This window comes from Leucoraja erinacea, chromosome 10 (assembly GCF_028641065.1).
Source record: "Leucoraja erinacea ecotype New England chromosome 10, Leri_hhj_1, whole genome shotgun sequence".
Taxonomy (NCBI): domain Eukaryota; kingdom Metazoa; phylum Chordata; class Chondrichthyes; order Rajiformes; family Rajidae; genus Leucoraja; species Leucoraja erinaceus.
In genome coordinates this window covers 30,141,081-30,159,701 of record NC_073386.1, presented here as the reverse complement: position 1 = coordinate 30,159,701, position 18,621 = coordinate 30,141,081, and the positions used below count along the sequence as shown (strand labels likewise).

At 39.1% G+C, this 18,621-nt stretch overlaps 1 protein-coding gene across 1 annotated transcript in view; it reads right to left on the bottom strand.

Moving 5' to 3' along the window:
* Positions 1-18,621, bottom strand: part of frem1b (Fras1 related extracellular matrix 1b) — a 147,191-nt gene that overhangs the window by 116,413 nt on the left and 12,157 nt on the right. The window contains 6 exon segments of the mRNA XM_055641852.1: positions 744-852; positions 1,916-2,239; positions 5,322-5,521; positions 5,759-6,051; positions 6,498-6,592; positions 9,110-9,655. Coding sequence (XP_055497827.1) covers positions 744-852; positions 1,916-2,239; positions 5,322-5,521; positions 5,759-6,051; positions 6,498-6,592; positions 9,110-9,367 — 1,279 coding nt within the window. The 5' untranslated portion in view covers positions 9,368-9,655.

Sequence of the window (18,621 nt, the reverse complement as noted above, 5' to 3'; positions counted from 1 at the left end):
TGGATTTCTAATAATTAATTTTGGTAATTCTCAAATATAAATCTTCATTAGCTTAAATATATTAATGAGAAATTGAGGCTATTTTTAAGCAATTTATACAGTCTGCATAATGTTTGGTTAAATGTCTCCACCTTCATTTAATGTTTGATTTTTCATAAATGGTCAGCAGAACCTGATTCCATATCTGTCACCCACCCTCACCCCAACCCACACCCATTCCCATTGTGTTTCCCACCTCTCCGAATGTGTGGCTCCGACTGAATACCATGTGATGGTAGCAAGCCCGTAGAGTTTTACCCCATTCATGCTTGTTTCACATGTGCATGAGTACATGTTCATACTCAGTAACTCAGTGGAGAATGAAAAAGATCTGGAATGGATGAAACCAGTTGAATGAATCAAAGTGGAAATCAAGCCTAATGCCTTCTGGTCTTTAAGCAAAAAGCAAATAAAGGTTCAAATGCTGGAAATCTCAGTAAAATTAGAAAATTTCTTAAATAATTCAGCCTGGACTGCAGAACTACATTGAACTTTGGTCAGCATACATTGGCCAGTTGGGAGTGGAGGATGAGTTGAATGGGGCACACAGCTGAACAATTACACACATTCATTATATGACACAATCACATTGTCATCAGAGATTTTGCAATTGCAATCTAAATGGAAATGGGAAAAATAAGCAGATTAGGTTATTTTCTCATGTAAATTAAAATATAAAAATAAAAAAATCTCATAGCACGTACCCATATTCCAAGAAACTCTTGGTGCATTAGTATGTGCTGATCTGATCGAAAAGTGAACAATGATGGAAGCACTGGCCATGAAAAATGTGTCGATTGCCTTAAACTCAACCTAAGATAATACAAAAAAAACAGACCATAAATGGTGGCATGCATGAAACCAAAAGTCTTTTCAAAGCTTTTCATTTATTTATAATACATTTTATTCCTGACAAAAGTTGAAAGAGTGGAAATGTTTTGATATTTATACTGTGTTGGCATCTAAAAAGCTGGTTTAAGTAGCCAGACCGAACACACTAATTGAAAATGATGTCTCAATTTTACTCTGCATTCCCCCAAAATAAAGAAAATCTTTATGAAAGAACCTCTCTCGGGTTTTTACAATAGTGCCAGTTCTCAGATAATATACACATTATAGTGGAGAATAGCTAAACTCTTTCCATTTGGGAAATCTATTTTAGTCAGAAAGCTACAGTGTCCAAAAGCTGTAGCTAGAGGAAAATAGTGGGTTAAGTTGTATCTATGGGGGAAAAGGAATTGTCAATGTTTCCAATCAAGTCCTTGTATCAGGAATGACATTGGGTCTTGATGTAGGTTCTCAACCCTAAACACTGGAAATTCCTTTTCCCTCCACAAATGCTGCTCGACCCACTGAATTGCTCCATCAGGTTGTTTTTTTTGAGGGGGTTAAAAGTTGTAGTTTTGAGACCTTAACAAAGCATGAGACAGAGTTGGGAATAGTTTTCATTATGTATAAATTGAATTTCTAACCTCTTAAATTATGAAGACACAATGAATTGCAGATGCTGGTTTACAAATTAAAACACATAGTGCCGTATTAACTCAGCCAGTCAGGTAGCATAGACACAAAATGTTGGAGTAACTCAGCAGGACAGGGACATCACTGGAGAGAAGGATTGGGTGATGTTTTGGGTCGAGACCCTTCTTCAGATTTGAAGTTACCCCAGCATTTTGTGTCTATCTTCAGTTTAAACCAGCATCTGCAGTTCCTTCCTACACAAGTCAGCCATCATCTTTGGGGAACTTGAAAGGTGACAGTTCAGGTTGGGTCAGGCAAGAAAGGTAGGATACTCAAAGTTAAAAGTGAAGAGGGGAGAGAATTCCATACTTAGATATAACTTTTGAAATTCAAAGTACAAATTGATTCAAAATACCTCATAATTCCTTCTTTCAGGGTGGCTGACATTTGGTGGTTGGTACGCAATCTTCATTTCATATAGATCCTGCCAGCTGAATGAATTGATGGGTTTGGTATGGTCATCCAAATGAGTTAAGTAGCCTTCATCAGGAGGCTCAGTGATGTTGAAAATCAGCCTGTCCTTTGGGGTCTCGTCATCCTCTGCATCGATTGTGGCAATGCTCATTGGCGTCAAGATGAATTGATCAACCTCCAGGATGTACATTGGCATGAAGGCTGCTTTTGGTTGCTGATTTTGTATTGCACCTTCTAAGGTAACTTGAAGCCAAGCATGTTCTACCTGTTCAATTAATATACTGTTTACTCATTGCTTAGGTTATTTAAAAAACTACATCAATTTCAAGGTTCTTCTAAAAATCAATGAAAGCAAAGCACCAAATAATTAATTTCAAAAGAAAAAGTCTTCTCCACATTCTCTCTATTATCACAGTTACACTCTCATGATATAATTTAAGATTAAAGCCAACTTATACTAGTGGCAGTTCATAATTCTCTGGTATATAAGCATCAGTGACATTGAGAGTACTTTAAGCGCCTGAATATATCCAGGTCATGGATGGTAAAAATGTATGTAGAGTTACATTCCCATAAACCTGGTGTATTGTGTTGCATTATGAGTTGCATGGGGATACTGGAAGATATCACAGGGAAAATAAATAGAACATAATTTTTTTATTGATCTGAGGATGATTCAATCAAATATTCACAATCTAATAAATTACCCATTTCCCAATAGAGCAATGAGTATCCAACCATGCTGTGGATTTAATTGTTAAGAATAACTTTTTTATGAAAGGATACAGTGGTAATATACAACATTTCAATCATATTTATTATTGTGATTTTATTTTTGCTGTCATTTGGGCGTGTAAGCATTGGTAAAAAATCATCTCATGCCATTTGTTGTCTTTCCAAAACAATTATTAACAATAAAGAGTTCCAATTTTGGGTTCCATCGTTCTATTGAAGACATTAATGCAGCTCTATTGGATTTTAGTTAGGCTGCATTTGGAGTATTGTGTGCAGAAAATTGCCAATATTACCCTTGCTGTACAAGAAGGGAGCAAAGCAGAATAGTGGAAACTAATTAGGTGGATGGGCAGGTAGTGCAGAGAAAGCAGGGACTCTGCAGAAGGACTTGGACAGGTTGGGAGAGTGGCAAAGAATTGGCAGATGGAATATAGTGTAACAAAGTGTGGAGCCATGCATTTTGCTATTAAGAATAAAGGCGTAGACTATTTTCTAAATGGGGAGAGAATCCAGAAATCGTGGGTGCAAAGGGAATTGGGAGTGCTGGTGCAGAAATCTCAAGGAGTTAATTTGCAAGCATTTATTTCAAGAGGGCTAGAATACAAAAACAGGGATGTAATGTGGAGGTTCTGTAAGGCCCTGGTCGGGCCCCATTTGCAGTTTTGTGAGCAATTTTGAGCACCATATCTGAGGAAGGATGTGCTGGCTCTGGAGATGATCCAGAGGAGGTTTACAAGAATGATCCTGAGAATGGGCATTGGGCTGTACTCGCTGGAGTTTAAAAGGGCGAGGGGTGGACCTCATTGAAACTTACCGAATAGTAAAAGGCTTGGATTGAGTGGATGGGGAGAGGATGTTTCCACTTGTGGGAGAATCTAGAACCAGAGGTCATAGCCTCAGAATTAAGGGACGTTCCTTTAGAAAGGAGATGAGGAGGAATTTCTTTAGTCAGAGGGTGGTGAATCTGTGATTTTTTTTTGCCACGGGAGGACGTCAATTGATATTTTTAAGGCAGAGATAGATAGATTCTTGATTATTACGGATGTCAGAGGTTTTGAGGAGAAGGCAAGAGAATAGCGTTAAGAGGGAGAGATAGATCAACCATAACTGAATGGTGGAGTAGACTAGAGGTTATCTGACCTACCGAATAGTTCCAGTATTTTCTGTCATATTTCAGATTTCTAGCATCTGTAATCTGCTATTGGATTATTTGAAAGATACAAAATAAGCATTCTGTGCTCATATCTCTTGGTCTCTTACTCACATTTACAGTAAAAGTAGACCAAACCTCATTTTATTAAGTGTTATAACATACAGAGATGCATCCTATTCTCCATAATGCAGACCCAATGTCAACATGGACTCATGTTAAAACTTTTAACAATCATGTGGGATGTTCCTGCAGGAAAACTGCAAATACAGTACATCCTATAATTTACAGCACGAACAACTCGCAGCTAACATCGTCATGTATCATAAACTAAGTTTGCAAATGGATGTTTCTCACAATAGCTAGGCAAAATATCTTCTCATGAAAACATGAGGCGCAATAAAAGAATGATTCCAAACATTTACTTTAGTTTAGTTTAGAGATACCATGCAGAAACAGACCCTTCAACCCACCAAGTCTGCACCAACCAGCGATCCCCGCACACTGACACTATCCTACACGCACTAGGGATAATTTACAATATTTTTTACCAAAGCTAATTAACATACAAACCTGTACGACGTTGGTGTGTGAGAGGAAACTGGAGCACCCGGAGAAAACCCACGCAGGTCATGGGGAGAATGTACAAACTCCATACAGACAGCACCTGTGGTCAGGATTGAACCCGGTCTCTGGCGTTGTAAGGCAGTAACTCTACCGCTGTGCCACCGTGCCATATTCTGTCATGATATAAAGTTGCTGTGCGATATAGAGTTGCCTCATTCAGTGAGAGTACCAATCAACCATAAGTAGAAACTTTGACCCACATCTTTTCAATGTGCAACATAGATTGACTCATCAAGGACCTATTCTCACAAACATCTTTACAGAAGTTGAGTCTTTGGATGCTCCAAAACTTGGCTACAGATTTTATTCCATACACTGGGCTTCTTTTCTCTTTAAACATTCTCCTTTAGTTATTGCAAAGGTTAATATATTGTGATACTTTGTAAGACTTTTCAAGAACATTCATATTTTTGTCTTCAATTTTTAATTGCCCTCTACCTTTTAATGTCATTGCAAACAATTATCTTCTTTCACCACAATGAACCTCCTGCATACCGTTATTTGTTGCTGCTGGCAAGGAAGTAGGGAGAAAATAACTGTTTAATGGAGCACATCAAACAAGGGCTGCAGTTAGGAAATGTGGATGGTTAAATAATTCAATTGAGGGTGGAGTTTTGTTAGATTTCCGCTGGAAATCAGTGAATTACCACGGGAGGGTAAATAGTTAGAAATTGACCCCATATGACTGTGGCCTGTGCATATGGTAGATAGGATGCAGTGGATTACAGACCAACATTCGTTTTCGGTGCATTCTTAATAATAAACTATCACTTAAATTGTCTCTTGAAACATACATGCTCCTTCTTAACTTGAAATGTTTCAACAAAATGAGTACCTTAAGTGGGAATCTGCTCCATTCATCCCTGATCTCGACTCTGATTGGAACATAGTCAACCTCAGGAGAAGGTGGGCTGAGATGTTGATACTTCAGTCCCATTGCTAAGAAATCTTCACAGTTAGTCTTTAAGAATCGCACTTGCTTAAACCCAGTGGGACACACCTTGTTGTTAGGGCATGAAGCTTCAGATTGACTTGCTGAAGAATGAGAATCATCAATAATACTTAACACACAATAATATAAATAGCAATTATTGTGAATAATATGATACATTTAGTTAATAGTTAGATATTACCACATTAATATAATTATTTAACCTTAGTCTTCTTAAAGGTTTTTCCCAGGTATTTAGTTGACATCTGCATCAGTTTTTTTTTGCTATTGCATTTGCTATTGCATTTGCTATTCTACAAATATTTTTAAAATTAAAGTACCTTTTGTTGAATTATGTTGATGTGTAGATCCAGGAGGCCTGGGGTTATCAACAACCAACTGTCCTTGGGCTGGAAGGAGTGCCTCAGTTGATAAGATTGTTACTGTACAGATTGCATTCACACTGCTTACATTGTAATTGAAAGACACAACACTTTTGTCAATGGGATTTGATATCCCATAAAATTGTTGCACCTGAAGCCCAACTAATCCAAAGCTGATAAGACTGGATTTAGGTTCTGTAATTTGCACATTCAAGAGAAATGTTTCCATGAAAGTCTGGGATTCAGTGAATCTGGAAATTAAAAGAAAAGAAGCAAGTTAAATATCCGGGCACCAACTCAGTCTGCCTTCCAATTCGCAGAGTGTCGTCCAAAGGACAACACAAAGCAATAATGCTAGATTTTCACCATCTAAATTCAATCCTAATCTATAACAATACGCATACGCAGGAAGAATTGTTATGCAAAGAGACTGTGATCTTTCACAACCTAGCTTTCAAACAGTGTAATTTTAATTTTACACTTCAAGCATTTATTCTCCATTCCAACTGCATGTGAGTGGTTTACTAAACCAAAGTTAAGACATCACTACATTCACACTCCTTGTATGATTGCAAACTTTCCACTGCTGTCTGATCTTCACAATTCAATCATGGAAGTGTAAACACATCTTTTTAATGTTAGTTAATCGAATGAACATTTTATACTGTAGATCATATACAATTATTATTTAGATTACCTATAAACTCTTAGCATCACATTATCTTCTTCGAGTAGAGGGCAGCCATTATGGGTGTACTTCACTTCGTAGGGGAGAATATTACAGTCAAACACCTGCTCAAAAATAGTAATTAGATTTTTTTTGTTTGTATTATTCATCAAAATCAATGCTTGACATTAAAAATAATAAATATATTAATTAAAATGTTGTATTTCACCCTCAATATTTCTTTCTTAACTTCTCATCATGCTTCTTTAATAATCTGAAATAATTTATGTCCATAATCTGTTCCATTTAAGTGTGTTTCCACTTCTGCAGAAAAGATTGTCTCATTGGCCTGAAATGGAGCAATTGGCAGATAAACATAGAAGCATGGAAAATAGGTGCAGGAGGAGGCCATTTGGCCCTTCGAGCCACCACCGCCATTCATTGTGATCAGGTCTGATTATCCATAATCAGTACCCGTGCCTGCCTTCTCCCCATATCCCTTGATTCCGCTAGCCCCAAGAGCTCTATCTAAAGGGATTGTCCCACTTAGGTGACTTTCTAGGCGAATGCAGAGACTCTGCGCTCGCCACATCACCACATGGTTGCCACATGTTCGCTGGTGGTCTCTGGTGAGTCTCCTTCATGGTCGCGAGGATTTCCCGCATTCTGAGAACTAGTTGCGGCCTCAGTATGGTCGCTGCAAATTTGTCAACATGTTGAAAATTTTTCTGCAACCAAAAATTGGTCACCATGGAGAAAATCGATAATCCTGTAGTCGTAGGTGCAGTTGTAGTGGGGTCGCCATGTTATAGGTAGTCAAGGTAGTCATAGATAGTTTTAGTTATTCGCCTTTGTTGACCGGTCATTTTCATTGGCTCATTGGGGGAAAAAAACGTAAGCGCGAGTTTTCAGAACCAAGGATAACCGACCGGTAATGTTAAATGCCCGCCAAACTTCACAGCTGTGTATCCCTGGATTATTAAAAGTTGTCTGGCTTCTCAAAAGTGTCTCCACTCCTTCTCCCCCCTTCTTCTCCCCTTCCCCTCTTTTGAAGGACTTACCGTAGACTGTGCTAGCTGTCTTAACCTTCCTGTTCATCGCGGTGTGTGACTCTATCGCCTTGGCTTTGCACCATGTGAATTTCAGAATCTGGACTCCCCCAACAATGGGAACATTTTTCCTGCATCTAGCTAATACAGCCCTTTTATAATTTTAATGTTTCTATAAAAGCCCCTCTCATCCTTCTAAATTCCAGTGAATACAAGTTTCCAATCTTTCCTTATATGACAGACACCGCCATCCTGGGGTTAACCGGAGATAGTGGTCAAACTCAACAGAAGTAATCTATCTACCTCAAAGCATAGAGAAGGTGAGGTTTCACATACAGTTCTTGTAAATGGATTATTATTTAAAGCTTGGTCAAGACGGAACAGGGAAAAGTGATACATTCAGATATTTGACATCATTGTATTAACCATTCCCACTTCAAATAGATCATATTGCTCTTAAGATATGGTAAACTTCAATGGATAATAATCAATTATTACTGCACAGAAAGAGGCAATTCAGCCCATGCTGGATCCTAGCACAGGAATGCCATCAGTCCCATTTCCTCTCTTCCTACTCAACTACACTAAGGAGTAATCTTCATAGCTAATTAAACTACAGGCACATATTTGGGATGTAGGAGGAAACTGAAAACAGAAACCCATGCAGCAACAGTGAGAATGTACAAACCCCACCGGAGATCAACTGCTGCACCAGTGCACTATGATGAATGCTCTATTCAAGCTGATGTTAAGGATACAGTGACAATAAATAAAGCCGATATTCATCAACTTTCCTCGTTCTGCCTGGAAATTCAATTGCTTAAGTGTTTTATTCAGGATTATACTTTACAATGTCAATAAATCGTGATAATGACCACTGACAAGTGGTTTTACATCATTTGGAAATTTCAATTGGACATGTTCTATCTTGAGTCACCCTTACCATGATGGCATTATATTGACATGGGGATGTGTCAATATGGTCTTATGTCAAAAGATCCTTCCCCAACATCAACTATATTAAATCTACTCTCTCAATATCCCTCCAGTAAGGTCTCTAACCCCTAAATTGTTTTCCTTTTCCCCTTGCAATCTCTCTAATTCCATAGTTTATAATCTATTTCCACTCACTGCCATATTCCATTGAGATGTCCTTCTTTCCTCCGCCATTCCCTACCCAGTTCACAACAATTTAAATGCAGGAAAATTTCCAACTTTTTCCTTCTCTCCTCCAGACTAATGCTGGAACATTCCAGTCCCTACGTTCCCTTCATTCACGTTGGGAAAATGGCAGCAAGTTCCCAATCACCCACCAGCACTTATTCTACAAAACTCTCACCCCCACCCCCAATCCCTTCACTCTGCAAGACCAAACCCCACCCTCTGGGCCTCAGTCAGAATTGGGCCACCAATCTAAACTGGCACCTCATATAAGCAGTTCTCTTTTACCCACGTGCTGCACTCTTCCATACCCATGTTTACCAGACATAATTTCTCTATTACCATTTATTTTACTGTAACATTTTCATAATTTTCTCATTGAAGGCTGACTAAGTACATACATGATTTTTAACTGAAATGTAGCCCACTTACCTGAGGAGTTAACTTGCCAACACGTTGAGTTACTGGCTCATTCAAAACAACTTCCACCTTGCAGGAATCTTTAGCCTTAGGTATGTTGAACTGCAGATCATTATCAGTCACAAATGAATATTGTCCCTTGCCGACTATAATCCCTCCATTCAGCCGTACAAGTCCATCTGCTTTTGTTTGTTCAGTGCAGAAAGTCACCAGTGCCAACAGACTTAGACACCTCTTTATTCCAAAATATGTTTTCTTTGAACAAATCATCTTTCAAAGTAATAAATATCAAATGGGTGGTGTTTGTAAGGGGTGGGGGAGTAAAAATAATTAAATCTAAGTGTTGATACGTTTTCCTGTTTTGTGCAGAAGATCAAGTTGGATTAAGGTAACTAGCAGGAGTAATCCATCTGCTTGAATGCAATCCACTACAGCAGGGTTTGTGGACAGGGACATATTCTAGTTTTCTTCTGAGAAGCGACAGCAGACCAGAGCTCCCGTACCCTGCACATACATGAATCTATTGATTTTCATCCCAACTTTCATTTAAGTTTGCACCTGTCAGAGAAGTAAATAATTAGACAGTTCACCAATGTTTCCAACTTTCAACATTTGCCTCAAGAAAGATTTGAAGTGCTAGTTTTAAATATTGCCTTTCTAAAGCAAAATAGATTTGCTCAAGATTTTTAGAAGGTTGTTTAGAAGACTTTTACAAGATTTTTTAGAAGATTTTTAGAAGACTGTGAAATAACTTCATCATGATTCTTTGCTGTTGAAGTAGCTTGATTTTAGCAGTATAGCTAAGCCAGGTGAGGTTTGTTAGCAAGTAACATTTTGAAAAAAAACTGCCAATCAAACTCCCTCACATGGATCCATCTATCACTTGCTAGATAGACACAAAATGTTGGAGTAACTCAGCAGGACAGGCAGCATCTCTGGAGAGATGGAATGGGTGACGCTTTAGGTTGAGACACTTCTTCACACCATCACAGAGACTATTGACCAATATCTATCCTCGTCTCTATCACTTGCCAGGCTTTGTCCTGCCCCCACCTCTCTCCAGCGTTCCCCTCCCTACTACAATCAGTCTGAAGAAGGGTTCTGACCCGAAACATTGCCTATCCATGTCCTTCAGAGATCCTGCCCAACCCTCTGTTACTCCAGCACTTTGTGTTCTTTTTGTGTAAGCCAGCATCTACAGTTCCTGTATCAGCCCTAATTCCCCAATTGGCCTCATAACCAAGAAGCTGACCTGATGTACAAACTGTTTCCCTTTTTACATACGTGCCATTTGATCTGCATGTTATGTTTTCTGTTTTATTTTATTTCAGATTTCCAGACACTTCAGGGTTTCTTACATTTGCAGGACTGATTTGATTAAAAATTAGCAGGAGATTTAGTAACCACATAAGCAAGACTTTCCTAAATTGGAATCTCCACCATGCCTCAAGGGAAACAAAACATAGAAACAAAGAAAATAGGTGCACGAGTAGGCCATTTGTTCCCTTGAGCTATGATCATCCAAAATCAGTACCCCATTTCTGCTTTCTCCCCATATCCCTTGATTCTGTTAGCCCTAAGAGCTATATCTCTTGAAAAGATCCAGTGAATTGACCTCCACTGCCTTCTGTAGCAGAGAATTCCACAGATTCCCAACTCTCTTGGTGAAAAAGTTTTTCCTCATCTCAGTCCTAAATGGTCGACCCCTTATTCTTAAACCGTGACCTCCTGGTTCTGGACTCAATTCTGAAAACCATTTTACAATCACCTGAACATCAAGGTACATGAAATAAGGGGGGATTGCTTTGAGGAAGTTGTCACTGCTGGGAAGCTCTGCCCAGTGCACATGCCAGCTCAGTCTCTTGGACCAATTTGAAAAGCAATGAATCTGAATGTTACTCGTCTCATATCTGCTTGTCTTTACCATTTTTATTCTCACTTTTTCTCCCAATTTGTCTTCAGCCCACAAACTTAAAAATACCATCTATACTGTCAGACTGCATTTCCATTTCCCACACCAATGAGCTTGAGGCCATTCTGAGTTTGATCTTGATTTTGCATGATAGAGAGTCTGCATCTACAAGCTGTGGGAGTCGATGGGAATAATATTTGGGATAAATATAAAAAAGGCTGCTGGCAACTGTCACCCAATTTGCACAACTGTAAAGTGAAGATTAACCCAACTGTGCAAAATCACAAATTTAGTACCAATTAGTAACAAATTAAGACATTTCTGAGCTGTAGGTCCACATTCATTAGAACTCCCAATACACATAAAATGCATTTTTCATGTAGCAAACATATTATCAGTTTTTGAAGAACATAATTAATAATAATGATAACAGACTGCATATTGGTGCTTTAACGTGACTAACAATTATTGGCTTTTAAACTGTAGAAATATCTCTGTATTGGAGAACTTATTTATACAATCATAAAATGATTGCAATCTGGAGAAAAAAACACTGCTTTTTTATTTTACATCATTGTATTGATAAAATAGGGAACATTTTGGGTACTTAAAGTGATTACATTCTATACTGTTTTAGATACAAATGATAAATGCAATTTGCCCCATTTATTGGCACCCAGTTGAGACTGTTTTATCCTGCTACATTATTTAAATGTTAAATACGCACACATACCAGATGGCTGCATTTCCTTAGGCAGAGTACTTTGGAGTTGTTCTTTCATTACATTTGTACTTCACCCAGTATAGTTAGCTTTCTAAATCCCAAATTAATTATAAAGGATGCCAAGATGGTTGATTTCTTTTGTATGCAGATTTAGCTTCAAGGCATTTTCCAATATTATAAAGCGGATCCAACAAAAGCATGGAGCAAGACAGTTTTGTTCCCACTGGCACTACTTTGCTTCAGCAGTATTTCTTCACAGATTCGCAGTTTAGCAAATGTACTGAGAACTGTAAGAATCTTCAGCATGTTTCTCAAAATAAGTTTTGTTGTTCTACACATCAGAAACTCAATTGTTGACAGAGCATTGCACTGTGATACACTGCACTAATTTGTGTATGAACTCATCATACATGTATCACATTGAATCCATGTTAAGTTTGTAAATATGCTTTACATAAGATCTATAAAGTAACGGCAACAGGTTTTGAAGGCAAGACAGTGTGCAACATTGGGGGAGGGGGTGGAATTGAACTGCAAGGTGGTGGTGTTCCCATGTGCCTGCTCTCCTTCACCTTTTAGACAGTTGTGGTTGCAAGTTTGTGAAGTGCTATAAGATTAACCCTGGTGAGCACTGACATATTGTAGGGTGCACATTGTGCAGATGCTGTGTGCTTGAAGTGCAGGGAATTAATATTTAGGGAACATACGGGGTATAAATCAATTGGGCTGCTTTGTACACAATGGTGCTGAGTCTCTTAAATATTGTTAAAGCCTGTGATGATCCAGGGAGTAGAGAGTGTGCCATTAACCTCCCAAGTCACGCCTTGTAGATAGTGGAAAGGCCTTGTAGTATCCTGAACCGAGTCATCTGCGGCAGCATTCACAGCCTTTGACCTGCTCGTGTAACAATAGTATTCATGCAGGTGGTCCAGCTGAGTTTCTGCTTAATGCTGAGTCAATTATCTCTATGGTGAGGACCTCATCAAAGATAGTTTCATTGAACATCAAGAGTAAAATTCTCACTTGTTTATTGCCTGGAACCTTAGTGGTACAAATGTGATGAGCCACCCATCATCTCTACATCAATCTTGGTTAATGTAAATTAGGTTGCTTAATTTTCTGCGCAGTTGTGAATGGCATTATGCAATGCAAAAGAAAAAAACACTTCTGGCATGATGGAAGGAAGGTCATTGAAGAAGATGGAGATAATCTAAGACAGTCAAATTTAATGTGCTGGCTGCACTTCAAAGGACTTGACACAGATCTCCATACCTGTTTACAAGGGATATCCAGTACAATTAGCTTTGCTTCTTAAGGTGAACATGTTACCAGGAGAAACATTTCTTAGAATCTAATATAAAACAGCTGCTTGTTGATATAACATTAGGATAATAAGGTTGAAGGACAGGGAGTAGCTGCTTTTAATTTAACAGACAATATAATCTTGATTAAATCAGTTCAATTTCACTGGAGCAAATCTCCCTTAAATTGATTGGTGTTGATTTCAAAAAGCTAACTTTTGAAAAAGGTGATCATTCCTCAAATGTCATCTTCAGCTGTTTATTTTCAGAAAGCAAAATTTATTTTCCTTAATTTAGTTATGTTGGAAAATACTGCAGCTACTTTGTTCTTTCCCCGAAATAAAAAATACTGAATTCTTGCAGAATTGAAAACAAGAAGATTTCTCAGAGATTTGAAAGGCCGTATAATATTAATATAGGATAGTTATTGTTTTGTTCTTCATCAGGTTATGTTCATAATCTAATCCAAGCAAGTGTAAAGTGTTGCACTTTGGTAGTTTGAATGTAAGGGGAAAGTTTCCAATTAATTCCAAGACTCTAAACTGCATTAATGTCCAGTGGGATTTGAAGGGATCCAAGTCTCCTTGAAAATGGCAACACAAGTAGATAGAGTTGTAACGAAGGTGTATGATATGCTTGCATTCATAGGTCAGGGCATTGAGTATAACAGCCAGGAAGTCATAATACAGCTTTATTGAACTTTGGTTAGATTACAAATGGAATATTGTGTGTAGTTCTTGGTCACCCTCATTATAGGAAGGATGTGATGCTTTGGAGCGGGTGTAAATTAGGTCACACTAGAATGCTATCTAGATTAGAGAAATATTAACTATAAGGAGAGTTTGGGCAACCTTGGATTGTTTTCTGTGGAATACCAGAGGTTGAGGGTGGAATTATACGAAGATAAAATTATGAGAAGCAGAGATATGGTAGACAGACATTACATTTTCTCCCAGGGTGGAAATATCAGAGTAAAGAGCATAGCTTCAAGATGAGCAGGGCAAAGTTTAAAGATGTGCGTGGCATTTTATTTTACACAGAGGGTGGTGGGTGCCTGGAACACGCTGCCAAGGATAGTGATCGGAGAGGCGGCTTTTCTCCGGGCTGCAGCTTCGACCCGTCCTCGCGGCCTACCAGCGGGCCTGGAGCGGCGTTTCCTGTCGGGGACCGCCCAGAACCTCGGCTTCGGTGGCAGCACAGCGCTGGAGCGCTATCGTGGAGCGGGCGATGCCTTGCCTGGGTCGCTGCGCTGGAGCTCCGGTGAGCTGAGACCGCCGGGTAAAACATCGCGGAGCTGCGGGACTGTGGAGCGACCAGCTGCGGGCGGCGGCGCTGAACTTAACATCGGGAGCCTGGGATCTCTAGATGAGATCGCCAGTTGTGGAGCTCCAACCGGCGCGGCCTTGTTGGCTTCGGAAGCCGCGGCCTCCAGTGCGGAAGCGGCCGTTCCAGGGTTCCCAAGCCGCTGGGAGGACTCTCCCGACGCCGGAGCAACATCACCCGGCGAGAACGGCCTGGAACATCGGGCCTCCGTAGAGGCAACTGTGGAGGCCTCAATGGGCCCGACTATGGGTGAACTGGGGTTGGGGACTGGACTTTGTGCCTTCCCTCATGGTGGGAGCCATTGTGGGGGGATGTTCTTTGTGTTTAAGACTCTCATTGGTGTTATGTCTGTATTCTTTTTTTGTGTGCTGCAAAATGGCAAAAAGCATTTCACTTCACTACACCTGGGTGTATGTGAATGTGACTAATACAAATTTAAAAAAATGCCTTTGATGGAGGCAGACATGATAGTGGCATTTAAGAGGCTTTTAGACAGACACATGGGTATACAGAGAGTGGAGAATGAACACAATGTCAAGATGGAGAATCTGCAGACCAGGCTGGAGCTCAGGATCAAACTTAGGTTGCTGGAGATATGAGGCCAAAGTCTACTAGTTCCATCACTGTACTGCCCATTTAGAATTTCCAGTATTCAATGTTTTTATAACATTTTACTCAATCATGCATGAACTTCATGTGCTTTAATGTTAAGGTAATGCTGTTGCTGGCGAAACTCACGTTGATCATCTATCAGCAGAGGAGTGGAATTAATGGAAATGCAGGATGCCAATTTTTTTGAATTATCTATTAAAGGACAGTACGTTTTCATTGGATTTTTAATGCTTTTTCTGTAAAATAAATTACATTTATTGGCAATATAAATCTTACATTTCCTTAAGACTTTTTTTAAATAACAATTACTATCAAATAAAAGTATTGGGATACAGACCACATAGAGGCAAATTAGATTAGTTTCATTTGGTAGCATGCTGGGCACATACAATGTGGGCCGAAGGGCCTGTTTCTGCGCTGCAGTGTTCTAGGATAGGACTGTTCTCCTGCATCCATGAGCAGACAACAGTGTTGGATATGTTGTGGGCTCAGTATCAGATTAGGAATATCTCCTTGGGAAGAAGTGGCACTTGAAATGAAAAGGAAATTAGCTATTGTGATAATTGCAGAGGCCAATCATATAGCTCAGACAAGGAGGAGATTCTGCTGAATCAGTATGAAAAAGTTTTTCTATTGGGATAGGATTCACTTGAATCAGGCAACAGCAGAATCAAATAACCAGGACTGTAGATGAGGCTTTAAACAAAATAGGTGGGATGAGTATTGTTGTAAGATGAAATGTTGGCAGTTAAAGAGAAAGGACACGGGGATAGTATAGAGCAGTGAAAAACAGTATTGATTCTGTGTCATTTAAGAAAGAGCAAGAAAATGGTTTAAAAGCAGACAATGGAAAACTCTATATCTAAAATCATATAGCATCTATAAAGCAATAAGTGAATTAATAGCACACATTGAATTACATGGATATAATCTAATAGCAATTGCAAAACCATGGTTACAAAATAACTGATTTTGTAACCAAAAAAAAATCCCTCAACTTTTAGATGAGACCAGTAAAATGGTACAGGAGAAGAGGAAAGCATGATATTGAAGAATGTGACAATGCAGTAAAGAGGAAGGATCTTAACATGGAAAAGCAAGGAGTAGGAACATTGATCAAAATTGAAATAGCGCCACTTAAGAATGCATAAGATAACATCAAATAGTCAGAAAATTAGAAGCACATGTAACAAGGAGAATACAATAATTATGAGGAAATGAACCTCATAATCATGGAAAACCAAATTATGGGCTATAAAATCAGATAATAGTGGAAATGCTGAACAAGCTATGTTTCATATGTGGAGAATAAAAGGTTTATGTTTCATAGCGATAACTTGTCATCATCAGTTTGGTTCTGCTTTTCGATTAGCAGTGATAAATTAGAGGATAAACTCACAGAGGGTAGAACAGATGGTAATTTTCCAGATCAACAGATTGAGGAACCAGTCAAAAAGGTTACTTGTAGGCATTTAAAAAGAAAGGATATGGGGATAGTAAAGAATAGTGAAAATATCATTGAATCGGTGGCATCTAGGAAAGAGCAAGAAAAAGACAATTGAAGAATCTTTATCTAAAATCATGTAACTTTAATAAAACAATAGGTGAATTAATAGCACAAATTGAATTAAATTGGTATGATCGATGTACTTTGATCGTAGACCTTAGAATCAGCCAGGATCATATACTTTGGAATCAGACAAATTAAATTATAATCTGGAGACTCAAAAATTACAGATGCTGGATTCTTTCACAAATCGCTAAGTGTTGGAGGAACTCAGTGGGTCAAGCTGAATCTGTGAAAAGAATGGATGGGCAATATTTCAGTTTGGGACCCTTTCTCAGACCCTTGGGATAGTGCCCTTCTTGAGAAGTCTGAAGACGTTTACCAACCCAAAAGTCTGAAGAAGTGCCCGGCAAGTCTTTAGTTTAGTTTAGTGTAGAGATACAGCATGGAAACACGCCAATCGGCCCACCTAGTCTGTGCTGACTAGAGATTACCCCGTACACTAGCACTATCCTACTCACTAGGGACACGTTTAGCACTTTTTTTTAACCGATTGTCCATTGCTGTTGAGACCTTACAAGCAGGGCTCTGACAAGTCACAAACACTGGAAACATGGCTTATTCGCACACATGACTGTGATTGTGATTTCACCTCTCCTCGCAAATGTTGCTGGTCTACGCATTTGCTCATTAGAAATCCTTCTGTTCCACTGTCTACTGGAAGCTTTACAATCAAGGCATGATAAGGGAGAAATTCATCTTTGATCGGCAGTTGTAAATGCATGTGAGAATACTAAACACCTGTCAGATTCATCCCTGCAGCAGCTTGGATGAAGCAGTTTGTCTTTGTTTTTGCTATGTTGGCATGTTTGGCTGAAACACTGGGTACACGGATAATCAAGGGTAGAAAGATGAATCACCATTGCACAATGTCATTGCACAGCAATAAATTGATGAAAACCCTCACTCACAAACACACCCCATTAACTATTCATTTTTCAAGCCTTTTTAACACCGCCGTTGAATTGCACACTGTTGCTATCATTTTGCCACTTAAATGGATTAAGAATAATTAGTTTCCAGACGTGTAATGGCCTTAATCAGACACTAAGAAATCATCAACTTCAATTAAGGAGCTTGTCTTAACAAGACCATTTAACTAATTACCCCTGCTGTCTGACAATGACTGTTAGGTGGGCTGTTCGGCTCTTTTGTCTCCTTGACAATAATATTTCAATTACTGCTTGGTTCCCAGTGCATAAACATCTGGAGAGCTGGGAGGATTGCAACAGTTACAACATGCTCAGCTGCAAAGTGAATACATCTGATTACTGGTTAGATGTGTTTTTTTTTGCCATATCAGCTGATGATCCTTGATAGCTGGTTACCTGCACCAGGTCAGGTCAACCTCCAAAGGTCATCTTCAAAGTCTGGTTTATGCTAGTTGCTGGCAGATGTCTAGCTGTCAGTTTGGTTCAAATGTGAGCTGAGGTTGGCCGTTCACGTGCCTATCAGGGGGTAAAAGGCAAACTCCTGACTAAAGAACAAAGAAAGCAAGCAGTTTGATCAAAGTCCATTTTTAATGAGGTCTGACTCATCAAAGATTTGTGGAGTGATTTCCACTGCAGGCTAACAATGTGTATTTTATTTAGTTATTTTTCAAAGGGTCTTTGTCCTGCCTCCTGCCCAGTGATTCACACCCATTCTGGCACCTTATGTGGATACACAAATGATCAGAGTTAAAGACTTCCCCAAATACCAGTCTCTCCAGCAAGGGGGGCCATCTCAAGGGTAGTGCTGTTGCTTCAAATGTCTATTTCTTAAGGTATAACTTCCAACTAGACACTAAATCTGTGCAATGATAGCATATTTATTCCCTTTCCCCTCTGCTGAGAGGTCAATTATGGAAATTATATTGTTTAGATTCTAATCTGTTGTCTACCATAAATTGAAATTTGACAAATTTTCCCCTCCCTGTCAGCCTCTTTCATGCAGGAAGGGGAGGTGACCCTGCCTCTCATGTTTCTTGGAATTCCTTCCCGAAGCAGCATACAGTATGTATTGAGTAAGCATATGTGATACAGTGTGTTAGTGGGCTACGGCAATGTAATCTCTTGAAAATATATTGACTGGAACAAATAAAAT